We start from the raw sequence: 24,344 nt of genomic DNA on the forward strand, positions 1-24,344 counted from the left end.
GTCTGCCACACCACTCTCCTGGTTCACTGCCAGACCCTGCCTGCCTCTGTCCAGTCCTCGCCTACATGTTCGGTCCACCTACTGCTGAGGACAGTTATCAGCAAGATGAGCAACGACACTGCTTCAGTTCACAGGGCTGGTGATATAAATAGACAAGACCGTTGAGCCGCTTGTGGACTTCACAGAGGGAAACACTTGCCAGGTAAATATAATCCCCTCCCTCCCACTCTGTGACTCTGCTGCCCCACTGAAGTCTCTGGTGTCATTACCATAACTGCCTTTGTTCTTCAATCAACCTTTAAAGGCGGCTCACACTGCGTTGACGTGGTGATTCTCGCATAGTGCGCGTGAGAGTGTGTGTATTTGCAGTCACGCCTGCGCAAATGTGCGTTTCATGTTTGTATTCATGTAGCCGATTTGACTCAAGGCAGCATCGGGGCTATAAAAATGCTATAATGTTGTAAATTACAACACAAAGCAATAATCTGTGAGTGCTAACGACTTTGAACCTTCTAGGTCATACATGCACTTAACATCATTTATGTCTCATGGGAGACTATAGGGACATAAAGCTGAACTGAGGCACACACACAAGACGGAGATCAGACAACACACACACCCCAGTCGATGTCTGAAATCATATACGGCGACCTCTGAACTCACCACCCTCCTGTCTGTGTCTGTGTCTGACTGATTCCACCGCCTCATTTTCATATCGAGAGCTCACCTTCTTTAAAAGGCCAAACATTACATTTTCCATCCATATGTGAACAAGGAGGACATGTAAAACAGTCCACATGCATTCATCATCTGCTGCCTCTCACAGAGTCACAGAATCAATCAAACAGCCGGTGGGGTTGACTGAGAGACCGGGCAAATCCTGCGATTTGAATTTCTAAGAGCGGCGTTATCCTGTCTGCTCCAGGCTTGAATGTGAAATCAATAGAACAGCAAGGAAGAAGAGTAATTACATTCATCTACATCTACATCTACATCCACAGGTATATGAGCAGTATATGAGACACAGCATGGATGAACATTCGCAGGAAAAGTCCATTAAAGTTTACGTTTGCGGACTTCGTTTCTAAACTAACGTTAGCTACTGTGAGAGGCGCTGAGAAGAAGCACTGGAGAATATACATAAAGTCACATCCCTTCAAAAAATGACGTCTCTCCTGATTGAAATGTTTATATTCCCTCTGCTGGTCTGTCAATCACCTGTAAACCACTTTGAACTGCACTTACTTATATTAAAGATTGTTGTGGTCTCTTCATTGGATTTGTGACAATAAGAAAAACACAGACTCACCCTTTAAGACATATTTTAGTTTAAGGTGCTGATGGAGGTTTTACCTACTGAATAAATCAGATTTTCTCTCCTAAAAACAGTCCCAACATGAACTCCGTTGCCTTTAAATTTTGGCTGCTGCAGGCTGAAACGGTGTCAGTGTCATTCCTGCGAGAGTAATGATATGCAAATTGTGCGAGGTGGGACATTACCTCTTGCTGTTTGTAAAATTTACATGATAACTTGCTGACCTGTTTTCCAAAATGCATAAAACAGTTTCTGCAGCGCACACAAGGACACGCTAACAATCACCACACGTGCTCCGCATTTCTGAGAAATATCTGCACGATCACACACCTCTGAAGAATGAATCTACTCCTGCACCTTGACCTTGAGTCGTAGCCGACAAAGTTAAATGAGAGCACACAGACCACAGGATGGAGGCAGAGTAAATCACAGCAGAATTTCAATGCTAGCAAGCTGCGAGCAGAAATCTTAATCCCTCAAAGTCAACCATGCATGCACAAACTAGATGGCTGAGTGCCTAACAAGCAAGAAGCCTTGAGGACTGGCAGCGCTGGTGTATGCCCAGATGGTGGGGGTGGGGTCTCTGTGGGCCAAGGGGTGACTGCGACCGCCATCACTCACCTCCAGCCCCCATCGATCAAAAACACAACAGAGAGATTGACAGCCTCACCTCCCTTTTTACCAAATTACAGAGACCACCAGACTGCAGCACTAATATGACGAGATTACTGTCTACATTAACATGATTTAACATAATCAGGCTTCATTTCTAAATGAGTGTGAGCACATCTCTCGGTAGAGAGCGGTGGAGGGTTTATCATCATCATTTCTTATCATAGCAGAGTTAGAGATGGTTTACCTTGATCAGCAGGCGGATTGTTCCTGTGGCCATGTGGGAAATGTAGTACCAGAAGGAGAGTTTGCAGATGGCGCTCGACTCTTTAAAGACAGAGCTCCTAATATGAGCTTTATCGCCTTTGAGTCCCACTGGTGTAGCTTCCAGATAGACAAAGTGACCTAAGGGAGAGGAGACAGAATAGACGTGATGGAGGAGAAGAGCAGCGAAGAGGCAAAGAGCAAATATTTCTGTATGGACACCCCTCGCAGCCGCTGACAAATGACACCAAGGTCACGAGCAGCGTGGTTGGGGGGTGAGGGCGAGGGGTCATAGAGTAATCCCTGACACATCCCATAATATCTCACTGCCTCTTGACACCCAGGGACTACTCTTATGGGAGAAAACCTGGACTATAACTTAAGGATTACAACTTTCAGATGTTTAGGAGGAGAACCTCCATTAGAGCCTTTCGTGTGTAAATGTGCATACGTGTTGATTTATTCATGTGTATCGAGTCCTGCATCAATCACCTGAAGGCTCACCTGCTGTACATTCACACACTGGGAAGTAGCTCATTGATTTTGCTACTGAAGTGGCTAGAGCATGAATTAAACATTGTGGAGAGCTACTGCAGCATTTTGGGTTTAACAGGTGGACATTTTAAAGCCAGCTCAGTTTGATTCACTCTGATTATACAAAACCAGCCACAAGTGAAGGTGCACCTGTTCAATATGTTCGATTGTACAATGGAAACTCAAAAAGGAGGCTAGAACAGTACGGAGCTTCCCTTTAAATGAAAAACCTTGAGTTAACGACATTTCACGACTTAGCCGACTGTCACGTACCAGTTTCATCCATCAGCGTGTGATCATACGGAGGCCGTATGCTTTTAAAAGATCCAGTCCCCAGCGTCCAATCAAAATTATCCGCCCGAGAGCTCTTCCAGCCACAGCAACCGTTCTCAAAGGAGCAGGAAGTGCCACAATCCCTTTCATCAGTGCCATCGCCGCAGTCATCTGTGAAGTCGCAGCTCTGCCCCGGAGTGAAACACCGGCCATTTTCACAAGGCAGGAAGCCTGAAGGACAGGAGCCTGGAAATAAGACACACACATTAAATATCACTCAAACTTCTTGTGTTTGTTTCCCAACATCCCAACGCGTTTTACAGGGAGAGATCAGGGGTTAAGATTGTGACGAGGGACATGTGCATATCTCTGGACTCATTTTTTTATGTTGCAACTTTATGTTTCTCAGTTTCGATTTTGTGTTGTGACAACGCTGTGCTTACTGTATAATCTAGTCAGGTTGAGGCATAAAAACCACTTAGGGTTCGGAAAAGGTCATGTTTTGGCTTAAAATACCTGGTCCAGTGGTTTCATACTAACAAATGCTGAAACACCAGCTTGAACAGCAGTTTATCCAGCTGTAACGCCAGTATCCCCATCACCACCCGACATGAAAGTCAGCTCATATACATTTCCTGTGAACGTTATATGACATTTAATGTACAACTGATCTGGTAGCTTCCTACCAACAACGTGGGAGTGGTATCTTCTTCTTCTCTAAGTCTCTGCAACAAAGCAAATAAGCATCGCTCCAGAAATGTCAAACTATTCCTGTGAGGCTTGGAAATTGCAATAGATACTGTTTTTTTCCGGTAAAGCTTCTACTGTGTGCTTCACTGGATTTAACAGCACCAAAGAGGTCGCTATTAGCTTCAGATCATAAGAAGTCAACTCAAGAGTGGGGAGACCATCTGCATGTAGCATCAGGGTCTCTTTAAGAGGCTTAAGAGGACAAAGGCGCATGGGGCTATAAGCCCAAATCAGTGTATAACAGGGTGGCGGTGCTGGAGGGGGGCTGGAATCTGCTTCTTTCGGCGCCAGGCATTCCAGCAGGGTCAGTGCTCAGCTTTGAGGAGTGTTAGAGAGGGAGATGAGGCATGATGAAGAGGGGTGGTCCCTGTAAGTAAAAGAGAGAAAGGGGTATAAGTCCCTCCTAATCCTTTGTTCCTCTTCAGATGCACAGGACCAGAAGCAATGTGCCCCAACAAAGGCACATAGGAAGCCAGGAAGCCACGGCTCCCGACTGTGAAGCCCGGCTGCCTCGCCACCTGATGGGAGCATGTCCTGAAGCCGTACATGGATGAAAGAGGCTAATTATATCTCTTTACGTATGTTCTGCTACTGTGTGGGTGTAGACTCATTCATTAGTCCTCATTAATTCCACGACATATCTTGTTACACGGATAATTCAGGGCTCTGCATTGCTGTCTGTAATGTGACCTTCACACCAGGGTCCCACACTGTACTCATACAGTATGTCAGTCACCCTGGGTAACATACTGCCCCCTGGTGCAAAGATACGGCTCCAGATCCAGAGTATAACTTCTTTAATTAAAAGTCTGACGGATAAAGTAAAGCAAGTCATCCAATCATCCATCATGTTGTCTTTCCTCTTATATCTGACATGTTTCTGTTTCATTAACACGTTTTATCAGACTTCCTCCTGTTTTCTCTTAATCATCCATAAATGAAACTGAAGCTTTGCTGTTTTCCTGCTGCACTTCACCTCCTCCTTTTAAAAGGTACAGGGTCATTTATTCGTCATTCTACAACACAGGGTTGCAAAACAAAATGAAAGTTTGTAAACTCCTTCACGCTACACAAATTACAGAACATATATACAGTAATTCATATAGAAGTTTGCATGGACATGGAGTGCATCTTTTGTATCTGCATCAGGGTGAATGTAAACAGCTGAAACAAGATGGTGATAATGTGGTCGGCATCTTTATATTAGGCCATACTTTGACAGTGTGTGAGCACCAAGCATCGATGTTGCAAACACAGAGTCCACCTCTCCTCGTCCCGCTGTAGTCCTTTGTTCAGTCAGCTCAGAACACAGTCTGCCCGTCAAGTGCAACAGCTTGATCCGAGATAATGTGGTGGAGAAATCAGTCTCTGATTTCACATTGTTTGACCAGCCCATTTTGTCCATTTCCTCTTCCTGTGACCGGACATTAGCCAGGAGCGGCCTTAAACCAAGCTGGATTAGCATGGCTCTTATTCTGACTCTCTTCCTCCCTGGGGCGGTCCAGCCGGCCAGGTTGGATGGTTGAAAGACACCGTGGGCTGTGATGGTCTTAAATGTCTGCTGCTCTTACTCAGAAACACCCGCTTTCTTCTCTGATGATAATGACAGCATTTGTGCCATAAGCAGTATGTGTTTATCTTCATACGCCGCTGTTGCATAACGTTCCTTTTACAGTGATGGCATCAAAACCACATTTCTCTTACGGCATGTCTGATAAGTCGGCCTCATACGCAGAAAGTGCCTTGTGATCAGATGATGTCAAATTCACAGCCATCACAATGAAGATTAAATTGAATTTATGAGATCAGAGACCACTGATGATAAGAGGAGGACAGAGAAGAAGACGAGTAAGAGTGCTGGCTTCATGTATCTGTTAAAGTAATAGCTTTTTGTCATTCTGGTATACACTGAGTGGCCTGGGTTTTTTAAACTATCTCAGTCTAAGTTTGATCGACATGTTTTTTACTCAAGGGGTCTGGTGGTGACTACAGACAGAGAAAATATGCTGCATCAGAGCCAAATGAAATTAATTATTTTAGCGGCAATCAGACAAAACATTGAAACTGATAACCGGAACATGCTAAATATCGGCCCTGATAATTGGTCTTGCCTGAGTTAGTGATGGAGTTGCAATAATTGGATTATATTCAGAGGTGTTTCTAATAATCTGGCCTATTTCATGAAAGTAGATGGGAAGGACACCCCTCGACATAATGTTGCCACATTTAATGGTGCAGTATGTAAGAATTTTACTTTAAAACATCTTAAAACTAACTAAAAATGATCAACAGAATGTGAAGAAATATCATTTTTGACGTCTTTGCATTATATTGCAGAGACATCGACTAAAGTTAGCATGCTAACCAGCTAGCCCCAGCAGTTGAAGGCTCCAGTCAGCTATAGGACCGCTAGCTACACAGCTAACTGAGCTAACAGCAGCTACAGCCTTTAACTATGACCTCACATATCAACAGATTGTACAGATGTTTCTAATAGATTTCTTCAGACATGAACAGACTTACAGAAAGAAAAAAAGAAGAAGGAACAAGACAGTTTTTCTGGTGGATTAAAAAACTTATTTTGCCATTTGAAGCTTTTATTAATGATCATCATGAGCTCGAGGAACATCTCCCCAGTTCTCTTCTAGTGATCGAAATAAGTTCTCTCATCACTTTCATTATTTATTAGCTAAAGAGCCCATTTAATAAAGTCTGACAGTGCTCCAGCAGGGCATGGAAAGATGTTAAATTGGGACTCGGCTGTGTCTAAAATGATTGCTGGATGTTATTTTTCTTTTCCGTGCAGTTGGCACATACAGTACATAGTAGTGTCTGGATGTGCTGAGCCTATGTTGCAGGTATTGGCCTACAATGTCTTGTTAAATCCGATATAAAATGCCCAGGCATAAAAAAAACACATGCTCCACCACTCCATGATATAATGTGTTATAGAATGAGGCACTGGAGGAAAATGGCCCTGAGGGGGTTCAGTATATAATTACACTTCCTGCTGTCTTTGGTCTCATCAGTATTACTGTACATCCTCTGCAGCCTGCAGCAGCTAAGAGTCTTCATCTTGGCTTGTTTTAATGGCACATGATCTTCAATTCACTGCCAGGGCAGCGGTGTCAATCCCTGTCTTAACCTCAAAGAAATACTCCTCTCTGTCTCTATTCTCCAGACCTGCTTCCCTTTTTATTTCCATCCAGCTTTATTTGCTCTGCTTTTACTTGTCCTGAAAGAGTTCCTGTCATGTTTTGAAAAGGAAAAAAAAACACTTCTGCCCTTTCACTGTGGCATTATGTTTTCTTTCTGGTTTTTCTCAGCCTAGTAGCTCTATACACCTGCACTGTGTTGGTGTTCGGGCAGAAATCTGAAGTGCTAATATGTTAAAAACTGGACAAATAAATATATCTGCATGGCTCCATACCACTAAAGCTTTGTGAGAAATGCATTTGAACAACTTGTTCTGGCAGCCTTCAGTTTCAACGTGCTGCTCTGGACAGAAATAACACTCGAGTATAGGTGGAGGCAGCACGCGGACCGTCAGCGTCAGATGATAACTGTGGGGAGATGCTAAATGTAACAGCCTTAAAATGGAAGCAATATTAGCGCACGGAGCTACGTTACATCCCAGCGAGGCCGAACTGCTTTAAAGCTCTTTAGTGACTGATTAGCAGCCTGACTCTGTGGGAGTCGAGCTATTAACTGTAAGCACGAGTATTGACAAATGCACGGAGACGGTGAGGCAGCGATATAAGTTATAGAAAGACACATCCGTAAGGAAAATCTTCACTACACATCACGCTACTGCCACTGAGGAGAAGCCTCCATCTTAAAATGACAAGGAGAGTGATGAAGGGGCCTCACAGCTTCACAGTTTCATCCCTCCATGAGCACAGACAATCCAGAAACTCGCCCGTCTCACCAGCATCCAATACAAGTGAAAGGCAATAAATTTAATAGGCCAATTATAGCCACAGTAACACCAGCAATAAATCAGCTCTTGTTCTTTTCTCTCGCCTCTTAAAGAGGTTCACTTGTAAAGAAGGAAAGGGATGCAGAGCAACATCAGATGAATATACCCCAAGTATGAGATAAAGATAATGATGGGGCTTTAGTCTGGGCTTAGACGGACAATGACAAACGCTGTATTGAAGTGTTTTTTTCAGGAGTTGGAAAATCAGGAAATGTTCATAATTTTTGCTTCACGTTCCAAGAATACTGCATATTGATTGTGCTTTCTCATCATATCTCCATTTTATTCTGGCAGGAAACAGGATGAAAATGAGCAGCTCAGATGTGAAAAACGTAGATTATGATTATTGTTTGGCTCAAAATCTTAATTTCATAACTTTATACATTAAATAAAGAAACCTACTTTGTGGAAAATTGAAGATTTTAAAAGTTTAACACTCGTGAACGAACTGACACGTGTTTTGGTCTTGCCCTACGGTAAAGGCTAGCTGGATTTAATCTTGTTTTCTTTATAAATATTGACTCACTTTCTAAAACTTTCCAAGTTTAACCCTCCAAATGAAGACAAGGTTTAATATACCAGCAGCCAATAATACTCTGATTGCTCATATCAGCACACTATTACACTGGAAGTCTTCAAAAGTGCAATTATCTACATTTGAGTACAGCAATATCTTTCCAAAGTCAGGGAAATAATCTAATTTGGCACTTGGGACGGCCAAGTTCATTTCGCACTGTCAGTCATTATGAAATATTCTCATACAGGAGATCAGCCCCTGAAGGGAAACAGTTGCAGGTTTTGACTGAAGGCAAGAAGAAGGCTGCAGTCCCAGCTTCTTCTTTCAGGCACAATAATAGAAGCAATATGTTCCAGCTACACCCCGGCCTTCATCAGAGCTCCAGTCTTTGAAGGAAATATACTGGAGGTTTATTACTGCTCCACAACAAAGAGCCGGGTTTTTTTTACTGTAGTTCTTGTTTCACAAGGACAGTGCCTTGTTAAACCTCACTCTTTGTCTGCTGGACTTAGCTACTACTGTGAAATTTTGGACTTATAATAATATTGTATTGAAGCTGTCAGAGATGTGTCACTGCGTCTCATCGCCAGAGTCAACAATAGTTTCTCATCCAGCTTCCTAATGACAAGGGGGACAAAAACCCTTAGCAAAAGGTCACTCATCTGCCAACTCTCATGTTTCTCGCGTGTGTCGCACGCTTTCACACCGCCTAAACAATTCTCACAGCAAAGCACCACCACAGCAACACACTGGTCACGCACTGTAACCCCAGGTTCTATGAGCACTTGAATAATGCTCTGGTGCATGATGCGTATCACAACGTCGATCGGACAGCTGTGTTCTGTGAAGAACCGACTCTGCCTCTGATTGGCTTGGTTGGTTAGGCGTGAGGAGTAGTGAGGGTCATAATACAATGTCCATCTTGTCCATGTTGATCTGGGATAATTTGTTTATGTTCATCCAGGATCATCAGCATGGGTTTGATGGTCCTAGATCAACATTAGATGGACCATTAGACTCATCCATCTAATCATGGGTCCTAATAAGAAAATTTTACAGGCCACACCCAGAAGCAATGGCAGGCCGGATGTGGCAGGTCAGATCGAACCTTATAGCGGGCCAACTTCATTGGCAATCCATCCATCCACTGGGATAGAGACAGTGGACTACCTGTCTGCAGGGAGGGCTGCGGCTCCATATAAACCCGGCTTGAACGACTTGGTTTCGGTACACCGGTGTTTGCAACCGGGCTGCTCATTGAGGGGCAGCCTGTCCGATCTCTCTCGCCCGGAGACACTCCAGCAACGAAGAGAGGCTCCAGAGGAGAAGCATATAACCCAGAAGAACAGCAGCTGGATCAGTCGATGAGTGCGGTGAGTTCACTGGGGAAACTACAGTTCACAATCCCCGTTATTAGCACCACTGCTAAGCACGCAAGGAGAAGTTGGAAAATAAGATTCTTCCAGACGGACCAATCACAGTCGTTGCGGCCCGCGTCACTGTGGCATGCAATTACATTTCTGAGGAGGCTCCGGCATCGATACAAACGCAGATGCATAAATCAAGCTTGACAAAGTGACATTTTGTTCCACTAGAGTGGAAGAGGCATTTGAAAGAGAGAGGAGGATTATAGTAAATCAAATTTGGATATAATGTGATGGATAAGAGTCCTGATATTAATACCAAAGAGATTAGTCCCTGGAAAGTAACAACTAAAATATTCCAAGAGCAGTTTTTGTTCTTGCTTTGAGTACAAGGGGGGTGTCAGGTAGGAGGTGGGGAACACAGTTGGACCAGAGAAAGAAAAAATACACAAGCTTAGCATATAAATAACAAAGAAGATAAAAGGAGAGTACCTGCAGGAGGTGGAGGAGTGATGTCCTCTACTCCAGCTGAGGAGGCAAGCAGACACCCTGGAGAGAAAGTAATGTCATCCAGGCAGATGTCACCCTTTGGACTTCGGCCCACCTTGCCCTCAAACATGACCTCAAAGTCCCTGGTGTCGCTCAGCGGGATCTCCTTCATCTGCCAGTAGTTGCCCTGATCTCCCGTCACGTTCAGAAGGCGATGAAGGCGTCCTTCGCTTTTCCTGAACACACTGAGGGTCCCGATGCCGTCTCCGGACATGTGGAGGTAGAAACGCATCTGGACCAAGGAGGTAAAGTAATAAAATATTGGAACTGTGTGCAGGTGTGATTTTTCACTGGAAAATTCTCCATAATACAACACAGAAATATAATGTCTTCTTTGGCTGCAGCTGCTTTCTTTTCCATTATGTTTTTCCACTTTTACTTTCTCCTGAATAAGCATTACTCCACTAGAATATGAAACCGAAATAAGACCAAAAGTATGTGCATACAAAGGTAATTAAATTTAAATCTTGTCACAAGATCAATGCACTTTTTCCTTTCACTCTTCTTCTTATTAAAGCTGGGAGAGAAATTGTTTCCTTCCATCACCCCACACTGAGGCAGTGATACGTTTTATGTGTTTCCTCTCCAAATGGAGGCTTGTTCACGAGCTGCAGCGGCACAGCAACACCCTCCATCTCAGGAGAGAGATTGCCCGTCCTCCTCTCCCTCTCTCTTCCCCCTGCACAGCCCTCCCTTCAGTTTAATTGGTGCCTTTTTGCTGACTGCATGATTGATTGACAGGTCAGGAGTGGGATAAGACAGAGACGACAAAGAGCAAACCGCACAGTCAATCAAGACATCCATCCTGGGAGAGCATTGGGCTGACAGCTGCACGCACACACACAGACACACACACACACACACACACACACACACACACACGCACACACTACAAACTGCCAAGCACATACACAAAGTTTAGTTTTCATTTGCAAAGGCAAGTGAGGCAATTGACATCAATCACATGTCAGTCCACTAAATTGCCAACCAGGAGCTGCTTAGCTTAGCTTAGTATAGGACTGGAAAAATATTAACACGTTATACATTTTTTGTTTGATGGTCCAGCACGTAAGCCGCCCTAAGGCCATGATCACACACGAGACTCGTTGATACAGCTGTGGCCACTTTATAAATGCCTTGTCAAAGCCTGTTTTTGTCAACACAAGTGTCATTGCTAGTTTCAGACAAACACAGTTGTCATCTTCATGCCAGCACCCGCATTGTGCAATTAGCAGTTGTGCCTGTGCCTACCTGGTCGGTCTTAAAGTGAGGTGTGGTCAGGCTCACTCATGGCGCATTGCTATCTTAAGGCAGCAGAAAGGGACAGCGACATAGACGAACAAAAAGCAGGATATTTTTCCTGCTATATAAAGGACACGATTCAGACAGTAACATGCGCCTACACAGGCGGGTTCACAACACGAACACACTCTGATCCTGTGATAAGAGAGGCTGCTTTCAGTTACTGTAGACATTTCCACGCACAGTAATGTCACTGCAACAAATATCGTGGCACATTTAAGAAGCAAAACTAAAAGCTGAAGAGGAAACTGAATAACACTTACAAATATAAATATATAATATAAAACATTAATTCGACATAAGAAGTATCTTCAGCATGCACCAGTAGTTAAAATACGTCATGCAGAGACAGATGGACACATATTTTTTTGTGGAAATGGAACAAACTGCAGGACGCTTTCAAATTAGATTCACAAAATACATTTCAGCATTCATGTCAGCGAAGCTATAGAAGTGCTGAATTTTTATTACACATTTCAGTGTCTTCAATTAATTCCATCTTCTCTGACTTTTTGCAGTTTTTCATGTTTACAGTTTCGTGATATCCGTTAATTTTAGGCCATGTAGTCGATGCAGAGCCTGGAAAAATGACCTTTGTTCTCAGGGGAGCATCTCTACAAAAATAAACTGTCAATATATTGATCTTGTTCTTAAAGTTATCATGTGTAAAATAGTGGTATTATGCTAACGTGTGTTCCACTTTGTTCAAATAGCTCCTCCCTGACCCCCTCCCTCTGCTCTTCAACCTCCACCTCACCTTGCACTGCGAGCTCCTGCGACTCAGTAAAGGTCCTGTTATGCGGGCGGTGTCTCCGGCTGCCTGTGGGAAGGAGCTCTCCAGGTAGAGGTAGTGCCCCGAGGGGTCCCTCAGGGTGTGGTCACTCGATGGCCCTGCGCCAACTGTCGGAGTGCTGCCTGCTTTTATCAGCCAATCAACATCGTCCTGTTGGCTCTGACGCCAGGAACAGAGGTCAAACTCAAAACTGCAGCGCACGCTGAAGCCCTCTGAAAGACAGCAATAAAAAGAGGAAATCGATCCAGGCTATCCAATTATCTGAGAATTAATCTTCCTTAAGGGTGTCATCGGTCAAACATTAGAGGAGGCCTCACTGCAGATGTAGGGGTCCTCGTCAGAGTTGTCCCCGCAGTGGTTGATGAAGTCACACAGGTTATCCTGAGGGATGCAGTAGCCGTTAGCGCAGGCGTACTGCTCAGGTGTGCACGGCTGGTCTGAAGGAAGAGGAGGGGAGCAGTACAGGAAGCTGACATCATCGATCACCAGGTCGCCCATGTAGCTGATCCCTCGCTTCGCCCTGAATACCACCTGACAAAAAAACAACAAACCATCTCTTAATCCTGTCTGTCATATAAACATAATCACAGTTTTAGACACCAGTTGATGCTTAATATCATCAGACAGGCACTAAAGCAAAGAGCTCTGATGAGTGATGTTAGTCTCGGGGCAGTCAGTTGGTGAAGTGGAGGAAAAGAGCACTTCAGCTGCTGATTGGATGATCAGTGCAGATCTGAGTCTGTCTGCTCTGACAAAGGTTAATGAAAATGTCTAAAGGCCGTGGTATTTAGTCAAAGAGACGACTGCTCTCAAGCCATCGGGGCTGACACAGGATCTCTGTCTCTGTGTGGCCACACTGACTTGGAACAATCTCAGCAGCCAGACACCATGAAGGGATTGCAGCTCTGATTACTGTCACACTCACAAGACTCATTAGATTGAATTAGACTCAATCAATTCGTCATTGACCAAGTCTGCGTGTTCAATTTAGCCTGCCGTGACTAATATTAGGCCAATTACATTGATGTGTTTGGTCGTCTAAGAGGCTGTCCTTCACTCAGACTCAATGTCAATGATCCGAATCACACATCTCTGAAAACATCATGTCAAAAGTTAACTCATGTGTATCCCAACATGTAAAGAGTCTTAGACACATCTGAGAGTTAAGGAAAGTAAGTTTTGCTGTTCAAGCAGCAGTTATTGTCTTTGTCTCAGATACTTCCGGCGATAATTCTGCCACTAAAAGCAGCAGGTGGTTCCCTGATAATAAAACAAGTCATAATAACCACCGTAAAATGTTTTATGCTTCTTGATACATGAATCCTGACTCGTTAAAGAAGTTGTTTAAACATTTTAGACATTAAAAAAGTATCTGCACAACAGATTCAATCTTTTCTTAGTGTGTGATAATCAGGTGAAAGTAAAGTACATGGAGTCATTAGCAATGGAGCAAGGAGCTCATGCCCTTCAACAAAACCATACTTAGACAGAAAAAATTAAATAAACTATATACATTTTACAGTCTGACCTGCTGAATATCGGGCGCACTGGTACAACCAATGAAAATGTTTAGTCGACTTGAGAGATTTTTGGGCGCATGTGCGACAGTCACACCCTGGAGCCCTGTTGATCAACTCGTCCTGAGTAATTTGATAAGTTATTTTTTATAAAGTTGAAGTTGAAGTTATTTGGACGTTGTAGAAAAAGGAACCTTAAAAGATGAAGTTTGGAGTATCACCGACTACACAAAAAGGTGTGATATGAGCCGTTTTATTGCATTGAACCTGGTTATATAACATATCTGAAAGTATTTCTCAGTGATAAAATAAATTTACAGACCTGAAAGTGGTTTGACAACCCCAAAAACACTTCTCCTCGCCTCCATTTGTTGCCTTGGTTACCGCTCTGAGACCAAACCTCATGAGAGACATTTCCACGTTTCCAAAGCACCTACAAATGTCGTGAAAACAACAGATATGAGTTTTGTGATAGAAAACAGTTTACAGAGAATTACCTTTAAGTTCCTTAAATCTTCTTACTTGCAGTGATCCGACTGTGAAGCCGTTCATGTAGTACCAGAAGACCAGAGTGCACTGTGGCCCGGTGGAGGAGATGACAGGTGTCTGGAGGTCAGTGGTTTGACCGTAGCCACCATTCGAACTGTCCGCACACATATACCAAGCCTCTGGACTGCCCCTGTCAGAGGAAACACAGAAAGTACAGATCAAGACCATCATTATGTCCCCAGCGGTGACTGTAAGCAACAACTGAGAGTTTGCATCATTATTGGATCACTGGACTGTTTTTCTTGTACATAAGTGACCCTTTATGAAACATGACTGTCTAAGGAAGGCCTCTAGACATTGACTGCTTTGATGGTGCAACACCTTTTTCTACTCAGAGTACTGGTGCACGTTTTTGAAGGTGGTTTTGATGTTTTTGCAAAACATTCCTAGTCTTTTGTTTATGAATTTTAGGAAGACGAACAAATGCTGCTCTCTTCTGCAAACTGAATTTTGGTTTCCTCTTCTACCTCGAATAAAATAAGGTAGTAACCATGGTAATAACAATAATGAATACAATGCCAAAGTTGTTCAAGTGTTGCTATCGTCTAAATGTCATTTCAAAATTGAGAAAAAAGATTGCAATTTAGATCGAGGGGTCATGATTGTGATTAAAACAAGGCTTTAATGTTATTTTTGGGGCAGTTCGCCCTCCCCTACAGCTCACCTTCCCTTGTTGATACTCATCATCTCTGTTCTCTATAACCTGCCAATCACAAAAACTGCCCACCAACAATAACACGAGTACTGCTGTAATTGCCTTCCAGACCTCATCCGTATCCTCACACTCTCAGCCCCCGTTGCCTTTATCTGCTCCAACCCCCTCTCTGCTCCTGCTTTATTAAATTCCCATAAGAGGTGTGGCTCCACTTGGGTGAAATAAGAAACAGCTTCCCTTCTCCATTTCATTCTGCTCGCCTTATCGATTGAGAGCCAGTCAAGGCTGCTGCAGGCATGAGGAAGAAGAGAGTTTCAGGCAGAGGTGATGAAAGAAAAGATAGTGTCTGTAGTTCTGGCTGAGGGGAGAAATTACTGAAATATAGTGGTCAAAGTGCACCGCCATTTTCTGCTCTCACTGTCCACTCAATAAAACACAGATAAGGACAATGAGGTCACTATCCGCTATGGATGGACCTGGCTCGCTCAGCTCACAGTCATTTTTTTCTCTAAATGTCAGTGAAATAAAAATAAAGATGCATAAAAGAGAGAAAAAATAAATTATCCTCAGTAATTGCTATGACTTTCTACTTTCTACCTCTTCTGGAAATGTCGTCCCTATTATGTACTTGTATCTGGATGTGTGGACAATAAAGGTCTCCGGTCTTCTTCTTAGATGTTATTTATCTCTATAATTTTAGTGACAGAGGCATGATTTTTTATATTTTGAGGTCATCAAATTTGAGTCATTTCGTCATTAATCTTTCAACACAATCAACAGAATAGATGTTGGCAAAGTACGTTTCTGCAAATCCACAGAAAAGTTAAAAATGTATGTTTCTTTAAGTTCAATTATCAATTTTTCTCTTCAGTCTTTCTCTTCCGTCATGGTCTGGTTAGGTTAAGGCTCAGAAACAACTTGGTTAGGGTTAGGAAAACCTTAAAAAACACGGCTGGATATTGTCCGATGTCTCCTTAAAAATATCCAGTGGTTTCACACCTACAAATGTTGAGATGCAGGGTTGAACTGCAGTACTTCCACCACCATGATCAGAGTATATTTGCCAATTTTTGTTAATCAACTAATTAATTAATTGACTTGTTGTTTTAGCTCTAAAGTTTTTGCTGGAACACAAATTGTTTGCAGGTACTCACAGGGTGTGGTCGTTGACAGGACGGTGGTACTGCTCTCCATCATGAATGCTCTCCCCTTGGTCAGGTGACCAGCGAAATGTGTGGGTTGGGACCAGAGATGAGTAGGCATTCATCCAACCACAAGTGTCGCCGCCTTCAAAATCACATTGTTCCTTCACTGGAAAAAGAGAAAGAAAGAACAGAGAAATTGGAAGGAGTGAAAGAGAAAAGAAATGCAATAATTCAAGTTTTCTTTGTAGAGATTCTGAGAGGAGATAAATGTTTTACCACAATTTAATTCATCCGAGCCATCAGAACAATCCTGTCTGAAGTCACACACTTTGCTGTTGGCTACACACTCCCCATGGGCCGCACACACAAACTGTCCATCAGGGCAGCTGTGGGGCTGGACTGTGGGTGGTGGGGTGGTCACTGCAGGGGTTGTGGTGTTCGGCGTGGGGAGCTCTCCTGGAACGAGAGGAGAATGAGGTAGAAATTGAAAATAACCTATAAAGAACTATCCTCTATTTTGTGTCTCTGCTCGATAATTAACTGAGTGTATCTCTGCAACTACAAGGTCTATTTGAATAATCAAGGTATCATAATAAAGGGAACACTTGAAATAATCTACCATTGCAAAACATCTGAACATTACCTCTGCCAACTTTTATGCTAATAAAGTGAATCAGAACAAAATTAGAGAGGTTTTAGTACAGAGCGCTCGGGCATTTTGGCATGTTACCATAGGTGCTCAAAAAATAGCACCATTGGGCTCCACTCGGGCTTAACAGGTAAAAGGAAGTAGGCGAACATTAAAATTCCCCTAAAAAGTTCATAAATATTTTATGGCCTAATCATTTACCTTCATACGGCTCGCAGTTCAGAAAGGAAAGGTCATCAATGGCAATGTCGCCATTAAAATCATCTCCGACTGTACCTTCAATCAAAATCTGGCAAAAGGGAAAATGCAAGTTAACACAATAAAATATCAGTTTGGACTGACAGTACATAACCCAGCTACAGTGGCTACTAGCTAACCAGTTACAAACAGGTGATTTACTGAATCAGGTTGTACTTTTAGCTAAAGATTTTAGCTTTAGTATAAAGTTGGCTCAGCTAGCTGTTAGCAAACAAGTGAAGAAATTCAAATGTCTAACCTAAAGAACTAGATAGAAAAGAGAAACCAGAGCAGAAAAGAGGAGACTGAATATATAAAAATATGACTCAAATTGAATGCTAATGGTGCCTCATCTCAGTTGTCAGTAGCCAACTGTTAGCTAATGTACGGCTAACAGGTTACAATGAGCTCTAGCAATTTCAAAAAGCCAAGGCAGTGTGTCTGCTAGCTTGTTTTGATGCTATGTTATAATGCCAGTTAGCAAGCATGCAGGACAGTTTATTACTGGAAATATGAATTGTAGTCCCTAAAGCTATTTAAACCTCCATTAGCCGTTGCCATTTCATGCTGTTTGAGTGTATTTTGCTTCCTGCCAAAGCAACAGATCGTTACTTAAAAGATTATTGCTTCAGATAAGCAGATTGTGTCAGCAGCCACCGTGTTTGTTGACTTTGTGACATAGCAAAGAAGTGGAACGTAATTAGGAATAATTGAAGGAAGGGAGTCTGGTATTAGCTTTCAGAGAAGGCAACACAAAGCTCAAAAATAAGGATGTGTTTTCTGCTGATAATGTTGTGACTGTGGGAATCATCAGGCACTGAATGGGCATATCTAATAAGCAAAGAAAGCCTGTTAAATGTTTATTTGGAGCGCTATCTGGAAGAGGCAGCGTGTGAGTATTTACCGAAGGTTTTAGGATGTCACATTAGCATGATTCAAGCGGCAGAGTTTAGCAAACACATTTTGAAATATTTTTCCAATAATCAGCCATTTCCACTTGCCGCCTTGGCAAACAGCGTGTCTCGGAAACAATTTAATTAACTTCAACGCTGCAGAGCTCATTGTTGCTTCTTCCATGTGTTTCCTCGAGTTGTTCTAAGCTGAGACGGTGTTGTTTTGCTTTCATATATATGTGTATATACGTCATTTTGTGGCAGCACGCCACTGTGGGAGCAAGTAGATCACCCTGAATCTGAATTTAATTCATCAATGTCTCCTTTTTGTTCCCTTTTGACCCTTTCTGCAGTCAATTAACTTGACAAACAGAGCTCCTGTTTTCAATGCCATAATGAAGGAAACGTCTTTAACTGCCTGTCAAGTTATACTCACTCAAGAGTAATGACAACTGAACATCCATCTTGAGGGATCGATGTCAAGCAGTGAAGCTATTAAAGAGATGTTCATCATGCATCGCCGTGGTGCACTCTTAAATACAGACTCTGTGCTTCACTGGGTTCATTGTTTCCTGCCAGGGAACTGTGTTTACCTGCCGCTCATGTCTGCGTGTGTAATTATGATTATACAAGGGGACTGAATCCAAATGATTTAGAGTGTGATGTGATGTGATGTTTCAATAAAGCAGTAATAATCCAAAAATGTACCCTCTAAAGGTGGCAATTATCATACTGAATACTTAGTTGGATCTAATTTGTTAATAATGGCTTAAACTAAAACAGGTGAATACTGGATTTTTTACTTTGTAGTATTGCTACATTTACGTAAAGGGACCTGAATACCTCCTCCATGGTTTAATGAATGCGTGGGACGTGAAATAATTGCAACATCTAAAGCATAATCTGCCTTTCTGCTCATTGCAAAGCAAGAAAATGACAGATGACAGAAAGATTCTGAGTCCTTTTCTATAAAGCAGAAGCCCACACATTAAAAAGGATTTTGGATCAGTTCCTGTTGCATTATATTACCTGGAAAGGCTTGACGCTGTTGAGGTGAAGAGTCTTCCTGTGCCACAGGTTTCCTTGGTCTCCATATCGTACCCACACCATGTACCCACGGCCTGTGGCTGAGGTCCGGAGGTAAACTGCCAGGCAGAACACATGGGAGCCAAACATGTGGTAATGGAAGCGGAAAGCACAGCGTTGGTGGTTCTTGGACGGGTCGTTGCTGCGGTGATGGGTGGGTTGGAAGACTCGACTCAGCAACACAGCTGTGTCCTTGAACTCCTGGGGCACGGAGGACTCAATGTAGAGGTAGTGTCCGTAGCTGGTGCCCAGCGTGTGGTCCTTCCAGGGCCCCGTGTTGAAGGAGGGAGTAGGGCCTTGGATGTGGGTCCAGTCAAACACATCTCCTCCACTCTGTTCCTGTGTCCAGCTACACAGCCCGTGTTCGAAGTTACACTGCAGCTCTGGAGCTGTGAGATATGACAAGATTAATTCACCCGAGCCAGAAAACAACATAAAGCTTCACTGGATTGAGTTACAGTAGTAATACTTGTGTACTTTTACTTATTTGCAGGACTTTTACTTGTAAAGGTGTTCAGTATTTCACCTTTGCAGTGAAGCTACTTTTGCTAAAAAGATGGATAAAATGTTGCCGACTCAGAGATATCATCTTTTTATTCCATGTGTTTTACATCCATGCCAAAACATGGCACCTACATTACCCACAATGCAACTCGACCACTGACCTATTAAAGTGTGTTTACAGGTCATCGGGAGTACTACTTAATATGTGAATAAAGTAGTATAAAGCCTTGTTCTAGAGGAGGACTGATACATTTCCTCTTGTGATGTCACTTAGTGGCTAAGTTGCATTATGGGTAATGTAGGCTTCAGGTTTGAAAAGAATGAAAAAATGCATAAAATTAAAAGGGGATATATTTGTTTTTTAACTGTGTTATAGGACTGCAATGTTAGACTGCTTTTCAAAACCTGGTGCCTACATTACCCACAATGCAACGTAGCCACTGAGTGACATCAGTGGAGGCAATTTATCGGGTTACATGTAAGTCTTTATACTGCTTTTTTCACATACACAGTAGTACGCCAAACATATAAACAGAAAGTCAGTGGAGCTGCTCTCTACATAATTGATTTGAACTGAATATTCGTAACCAAGAGAGACACTCACAACATCTCTCCTCATCGGATCCATCCCCACAGTCATCCACAAGGTCACACAGCTGCAAGTGCTCCACACATGCCTTGGTGTGCACGCAATGGAAATGTGTGTGCGCGGGGCACTCGGCCACTGCCGGGGGCATCGAACAGTTCTTGAAAGTGACATCATCCAAGGCCGAGACTCCATCAAACACGCCGAGGCTGATCTTAGACAGAGCGATCTGGAATGGCTGGTTGATGCGTCCCAGCTGTACGGTGGCCTGGTTCCAACGCCTTCCCTGGTCGTACAAAGTCCTCCATATGACAGTGTTGTTCTCGACTCCCTTGACTCGAAGGTACATGTTCGCCGCCCCCACAGATATGCCTGAGTTATAATGCCTGAAAGAGATGAGGGAGTTACGGTATACACCAGATTGTGTAAATCGCATATCTATCTTGTGACAATGCATATGCTTGCTATACATATAGGCCTAATACATGAGGGTTTTTGATTAGTCTGCGGAAAAAAATGACATTTATAAACCTCCAGCACTTTTCTGCCAGGTACCCCTCCAATCACCCAGAGGAAATATAAAATCTGTCATTTGACATTCACTTTTAGGGGCCATAAAACTGTCAAAGCATGAGGGATTCTGATGTGTATCTTCCCATTGTGTTTGTGAGATGTAAGAGATGCTGAGAGAGCAAAGCTCAGACGGGTGAAATTACAGTCTGAGGAAGAGGAGAAAGCAAGTGGAAAATGTGGGAAACTGCAGGTGGATGTATAGATTCTGATTGTGACTCACCAGAAGGTCATTGTGCACCCGGAGGCCGACTGTGTGAACCAGGGTCCTCTGAGAACGGCGTTTGGATAGAGACTGCTACTGTTCATTAGTATAAACATGAAGTGGCCTGCAGTGAGTGAGAAGACACTATTCAAGCAATTTTTCAGCATCTACTTAAAGCACACACCCCCACATCGCTGCGAACAACTTGTTCTGCCAGACGGTGAATCAGAGAGCTAAAACTGTTACAGACAGTGGAGAGGTTCATATACTTCTCCACTAAATGCCTCCACACATTGCTGTTGTTGTCAGATGGGCTGATTTCAAAACCTCTTTTTTTTCTTTTGTATGCGACAATGTCTAGTGAGTATGTTAAGATTCATGGGGTAAACAAAACATATCCTGCCGACTGCAGTCGCCATGCCAACAGAGTCTTGTTGATGAGACAGGTCAGAGGACAACGGCGAGGCTTCTGCAACAGCCGGGATGAAAATGTTTCCAAACAGCTGCTCGGCGAGCGGCGATGTGAAGAGAGTCATTATATTTCACACAACTTATCAAACTATGGTCAAACCACACACATGGAGCCAGTGATGGAAAGTAACTAAGTACATTTACTCAAGTACTTTTCTTGAGTATTCCATTTTCTGCTACATTTTGGAGGCAAATACTACTTTTTACTCTCTTAATTTAGTTGCTAACTGCAGTTACTACTTACTTTGCAGTAAGCAATATCATGGTTTAATTTAGCTTCTGCCTCATTTGTTTAATATATTGTTTGTGGATTAAAAAAAACTGAATTAAGATATCAGTTCATGAAAATTGATCTTACAGTTACAGATAACACAGACAGAAAAAGCAATTCAGTTTTTGCTTTAGCTTAAGCTCATCAGCTAGCAGTTGAAGTTTGTATCTATGGCAACAGTACTTATATAGTAAAGTAAATGCCAAAAGTCAGATGCCTGAGTAAAATAAATTGTCAGTCAATACATAGATAAGAATGTATTGATCTCTGATGGGAAATTCAGACAATGAATGGCAAGATCAGGCTGTCTGAGGGGCAGGGACAGTCAAAAACTAAACCAGGCTCAGGCTGCTTGCAGTGGGGCTGCAGCACACAAAAAGTAGGGTTGCATTTATGGTAGAAAGGTTCTGTACCCCTCCCAGCACAGGGCAGCCTATAGGCCTATATCGCCCTCGGGGGCACTTCATCACTCTTGCACATTAGGCCCCATCAGGGGGAACTTGATCATTTTTATCTACCAGACGAGCATCCAAGAGGATGGGGCACCAGTTGCCCTCACCAAGTATTGGGCAGTGCAGTGGTAATGTAATCATCAAGTCTCATTAAAAACAGTTTAAAAATGAAAATGACAGCTGGTCTATGGCAGGGTATGAACAGCAAGAATCCAAGAATCCCTTGTGCCTGATGTTGTACGATGAGCTGGTGGTGTGCCGGACTTGGAATAATTTCTTGGCTCCTGTCCACTGTCTGACTGCCAAATAAGCCCAGTTTGAACACCACCACATGCCTACACATCGTTGCAGACTAGATCTTTGAGCAGTCACAAAATCATTTTCTTTAAATCTTCTAACAGATGCTCCCACCAGGACCATGTGCCGTTTCACTAAGATGGAAACGTATGAAGACGCTGCACATAACAGAGACTTCAGTCTGCTGCCTGCGCAGTCTCCAAATCTGAATCTGCCAGAGCATCTCTTCACAGCACGTTCACACAATGTACATGACTAAACAACAGATGGTGTTGCTGAAAAAACTGCACGGCGATATCCAGTAAATGTGGGAATCCCTGTTAAATCCATAAATACATGCTGAAAAGTTGAATATTTTCTGGAGGGCAGATGTGGAGAAAAGCCTGAGCATAAAGAAGTAATGAGGCATGATTTGCAGTAACATGTTGTAGAAATTAATGGTGTTTCAGTGTGAGCATAGTATTGTGTTTTTCAGTGAATGGTGTGGCGTTATAATGCAGAATGGGTACAGCGTATGTCGATTTGCTTTCTATTATTCAGATGGCTGAGGAGGCATTTCTCCATGAAATGCTTATCTCTCAAACACACAGAAAAAGGATTTTCTTTCCCTCCACAAAACCTCGATTTTATCTGTTCATATATTATCTTTTCTGATCAAACACTCTGGACACAGTGACCTCATCTTATCAGCTCTTCATATTTCTATTCTCATACCAGTGACGGATGCTGGCAGGTGCATATTGCTCACGGCAGCACACTGAACATGTGCGTCTTTACCTTCAGTGCTGTTTGTAGAGTGGTCCAGAGGTGGTGGGTGTCCATAGTAGTGTGGAGGTACCTCCTCAGAAGAGCCCCTGACCCAGTCAAAGCCATCGCCAAGGGTGAGCTCGTACCAGCCACAAGATCCGCCCTCAAAGTCACACTCAGAGGCTGAATGAGTAGACAGATAAGAATTTACTTAAATAAAGCTGAGACTGAAAGTTCATCCTTGACCTTGAAAACAGCAGCTGACACAACAATCTCCCTCAGCAGATGAAGTTTGCTGGATATACTCTTACTGCTGAGGAAGATCGTGTGATACGATCAAACACTGGTCGATTGTATGGGGATTAAAACAACCAATGTTTACGTTGGCACTGGCAGCGACCTCTAGTGGCCGTAGTAATTATGACGGGAGCAAAGGAGGAAGTCAGGTAAGGGAGTATAAAGTGTGGAAGGATTTGTGTAGGGAGAAAGCAGGAATGAAGGAATGGGCTGACGGGACTTTCACCCAGGAGACTGCTGTGTTTGAAACAAAAAGTCAACAGTGACTTATTTTATCCCACATAATGTATTTAGATAACATAGCACACTTAACTTACATCAGGTACTTATTTTAACCCAAACTATGAGCAACATTATGTAACCCATTTCTTGGGTGTCATTGGCAGAAGACCTATTCCGTCGTTTAGGTATGAGGATATTTTGGATCAAAGCTCCAGAGGGCTGTAACTCACATTTCTACGCCTCGGATGGACATGAAAAGTACAAAAGATTGCTGTCTGCTTCAGAAAATGTCTGGTTCTTGGATCAAACAAGTCAAAGGTATAAGCCTTAGTACATGAAAACTTGGCAGGAGTTAGCTACAGCTCCCAAGGAGCTTAAAATTCAGTTCCACACACTGCTAACAGCAATGACAGCTCAATATTACACTGAAAAGAAAACTGACAATGCAATCAATATCTTAAATCAATTCACTTTTGGTTTTTTGGGTCCATTTTCCATTAATTCTGCAGCTATGGGAGTGCTCTCAGTTCAATGTAAAAGGATGTGGATTATTTTGAATGTGTTACTTGGCAACAAGAAGTCTTACGGCAGTCAGCTTCGTCCTCCCCGCGTGGACAATGAGGGGTGAAGTCGCACACTTTGCTCTCCTCGATGCACTCGCCACTGCCACAGGCAAACCACGACGGAGGGCAAACAGGAGGAGGTACAGTACTCTCTGTACCCGGGATAAAAAAAATAA

At 43.0% G+C, this 24,344-nt stretch overlaps 1 protein-coding gene across 1 annotated transcript in view; it reads right to left on the reverse strand.

The window, feature by feature from the left end:
* The window catches only part of malrd1 (MAM and LDL receptor class A domain containing 1), a 51,032-nt gene that overhangs the window by 19,280 nt on the left and 7,408 nt on the right, over positions 1 to 24,344 (reverse strand). Inside the window, exons 6-20 of the mRNA XM_073488690.1 lie at positions 24,192 to 24,320; positions 23,117 to 23,269; positions 20,867 to 20,972; positions 20,092 to 20,459; positions 18,927 to 19,372; positions 16,969 to 17,056; positions 16,395 to 16,574; positions 16,128 to 16,284; positions 14,292 to 14,448; positions 14,092 to 14,202; positions 12,570 to 12,783; positions 12,217 to 12,464; positions 10,101 to 10,389; positions 2,999 to 3,244; positions 2,175 to 2,332 (exon numbers count right to left, since the gene is read on the reverse strand). Coding sequence (XP_073344791.1) covers positions 2,175 to 2,332; positions 2,999 to 3,244; positions 10,101 to 10,389; positions 12,217 to 12,464; positions 12,570 to 12,783; positions 14,092 to 14,202; positions 14,292 to 14,448; positions 16,128 to 16,284; positions 16,395 to 16,574; positions 16,969 to 17,056; positions 18,927 to 19,372; positions 20,092 to 20,459; positions 20,867 to 20,972; positions 23,117 to 23,269; positions 24,192 to 24,320 — 3,050 coding nt within the window. The remainder of the gene's footprint in view (positions 1 to 2,174; positions 2,333 to 2,998; positions 3,245 to 10,100; positions 10,390 to 12,216; positions 12,465 to 12,569; positions 12,784 to 14,091; positions 14,203 to 14,291; positions 14,449 to 16,127; positions 16,285 to 16,394; positions 16,575 to 16,968; positions 17,057 to 18,926; positions 19,373 to 20,091; positions 20,460 to 20,866; positions 20,973 to 23,116; positions 23,270 to 24,191; positions 24,321 to 24,344) is intronic.

The sequence above is a fragment of the Pagrus major genome, chromosome 19 (assembly GCF_040436345.1).
Source record: "Pagrus major chromosome 19, Pma_NU_1.0".
NCBI lineage: Eukaryota > Metazoa > Chordata > Actinopteri > Spariformes > Sparidae > Pagrus > Pagrus major.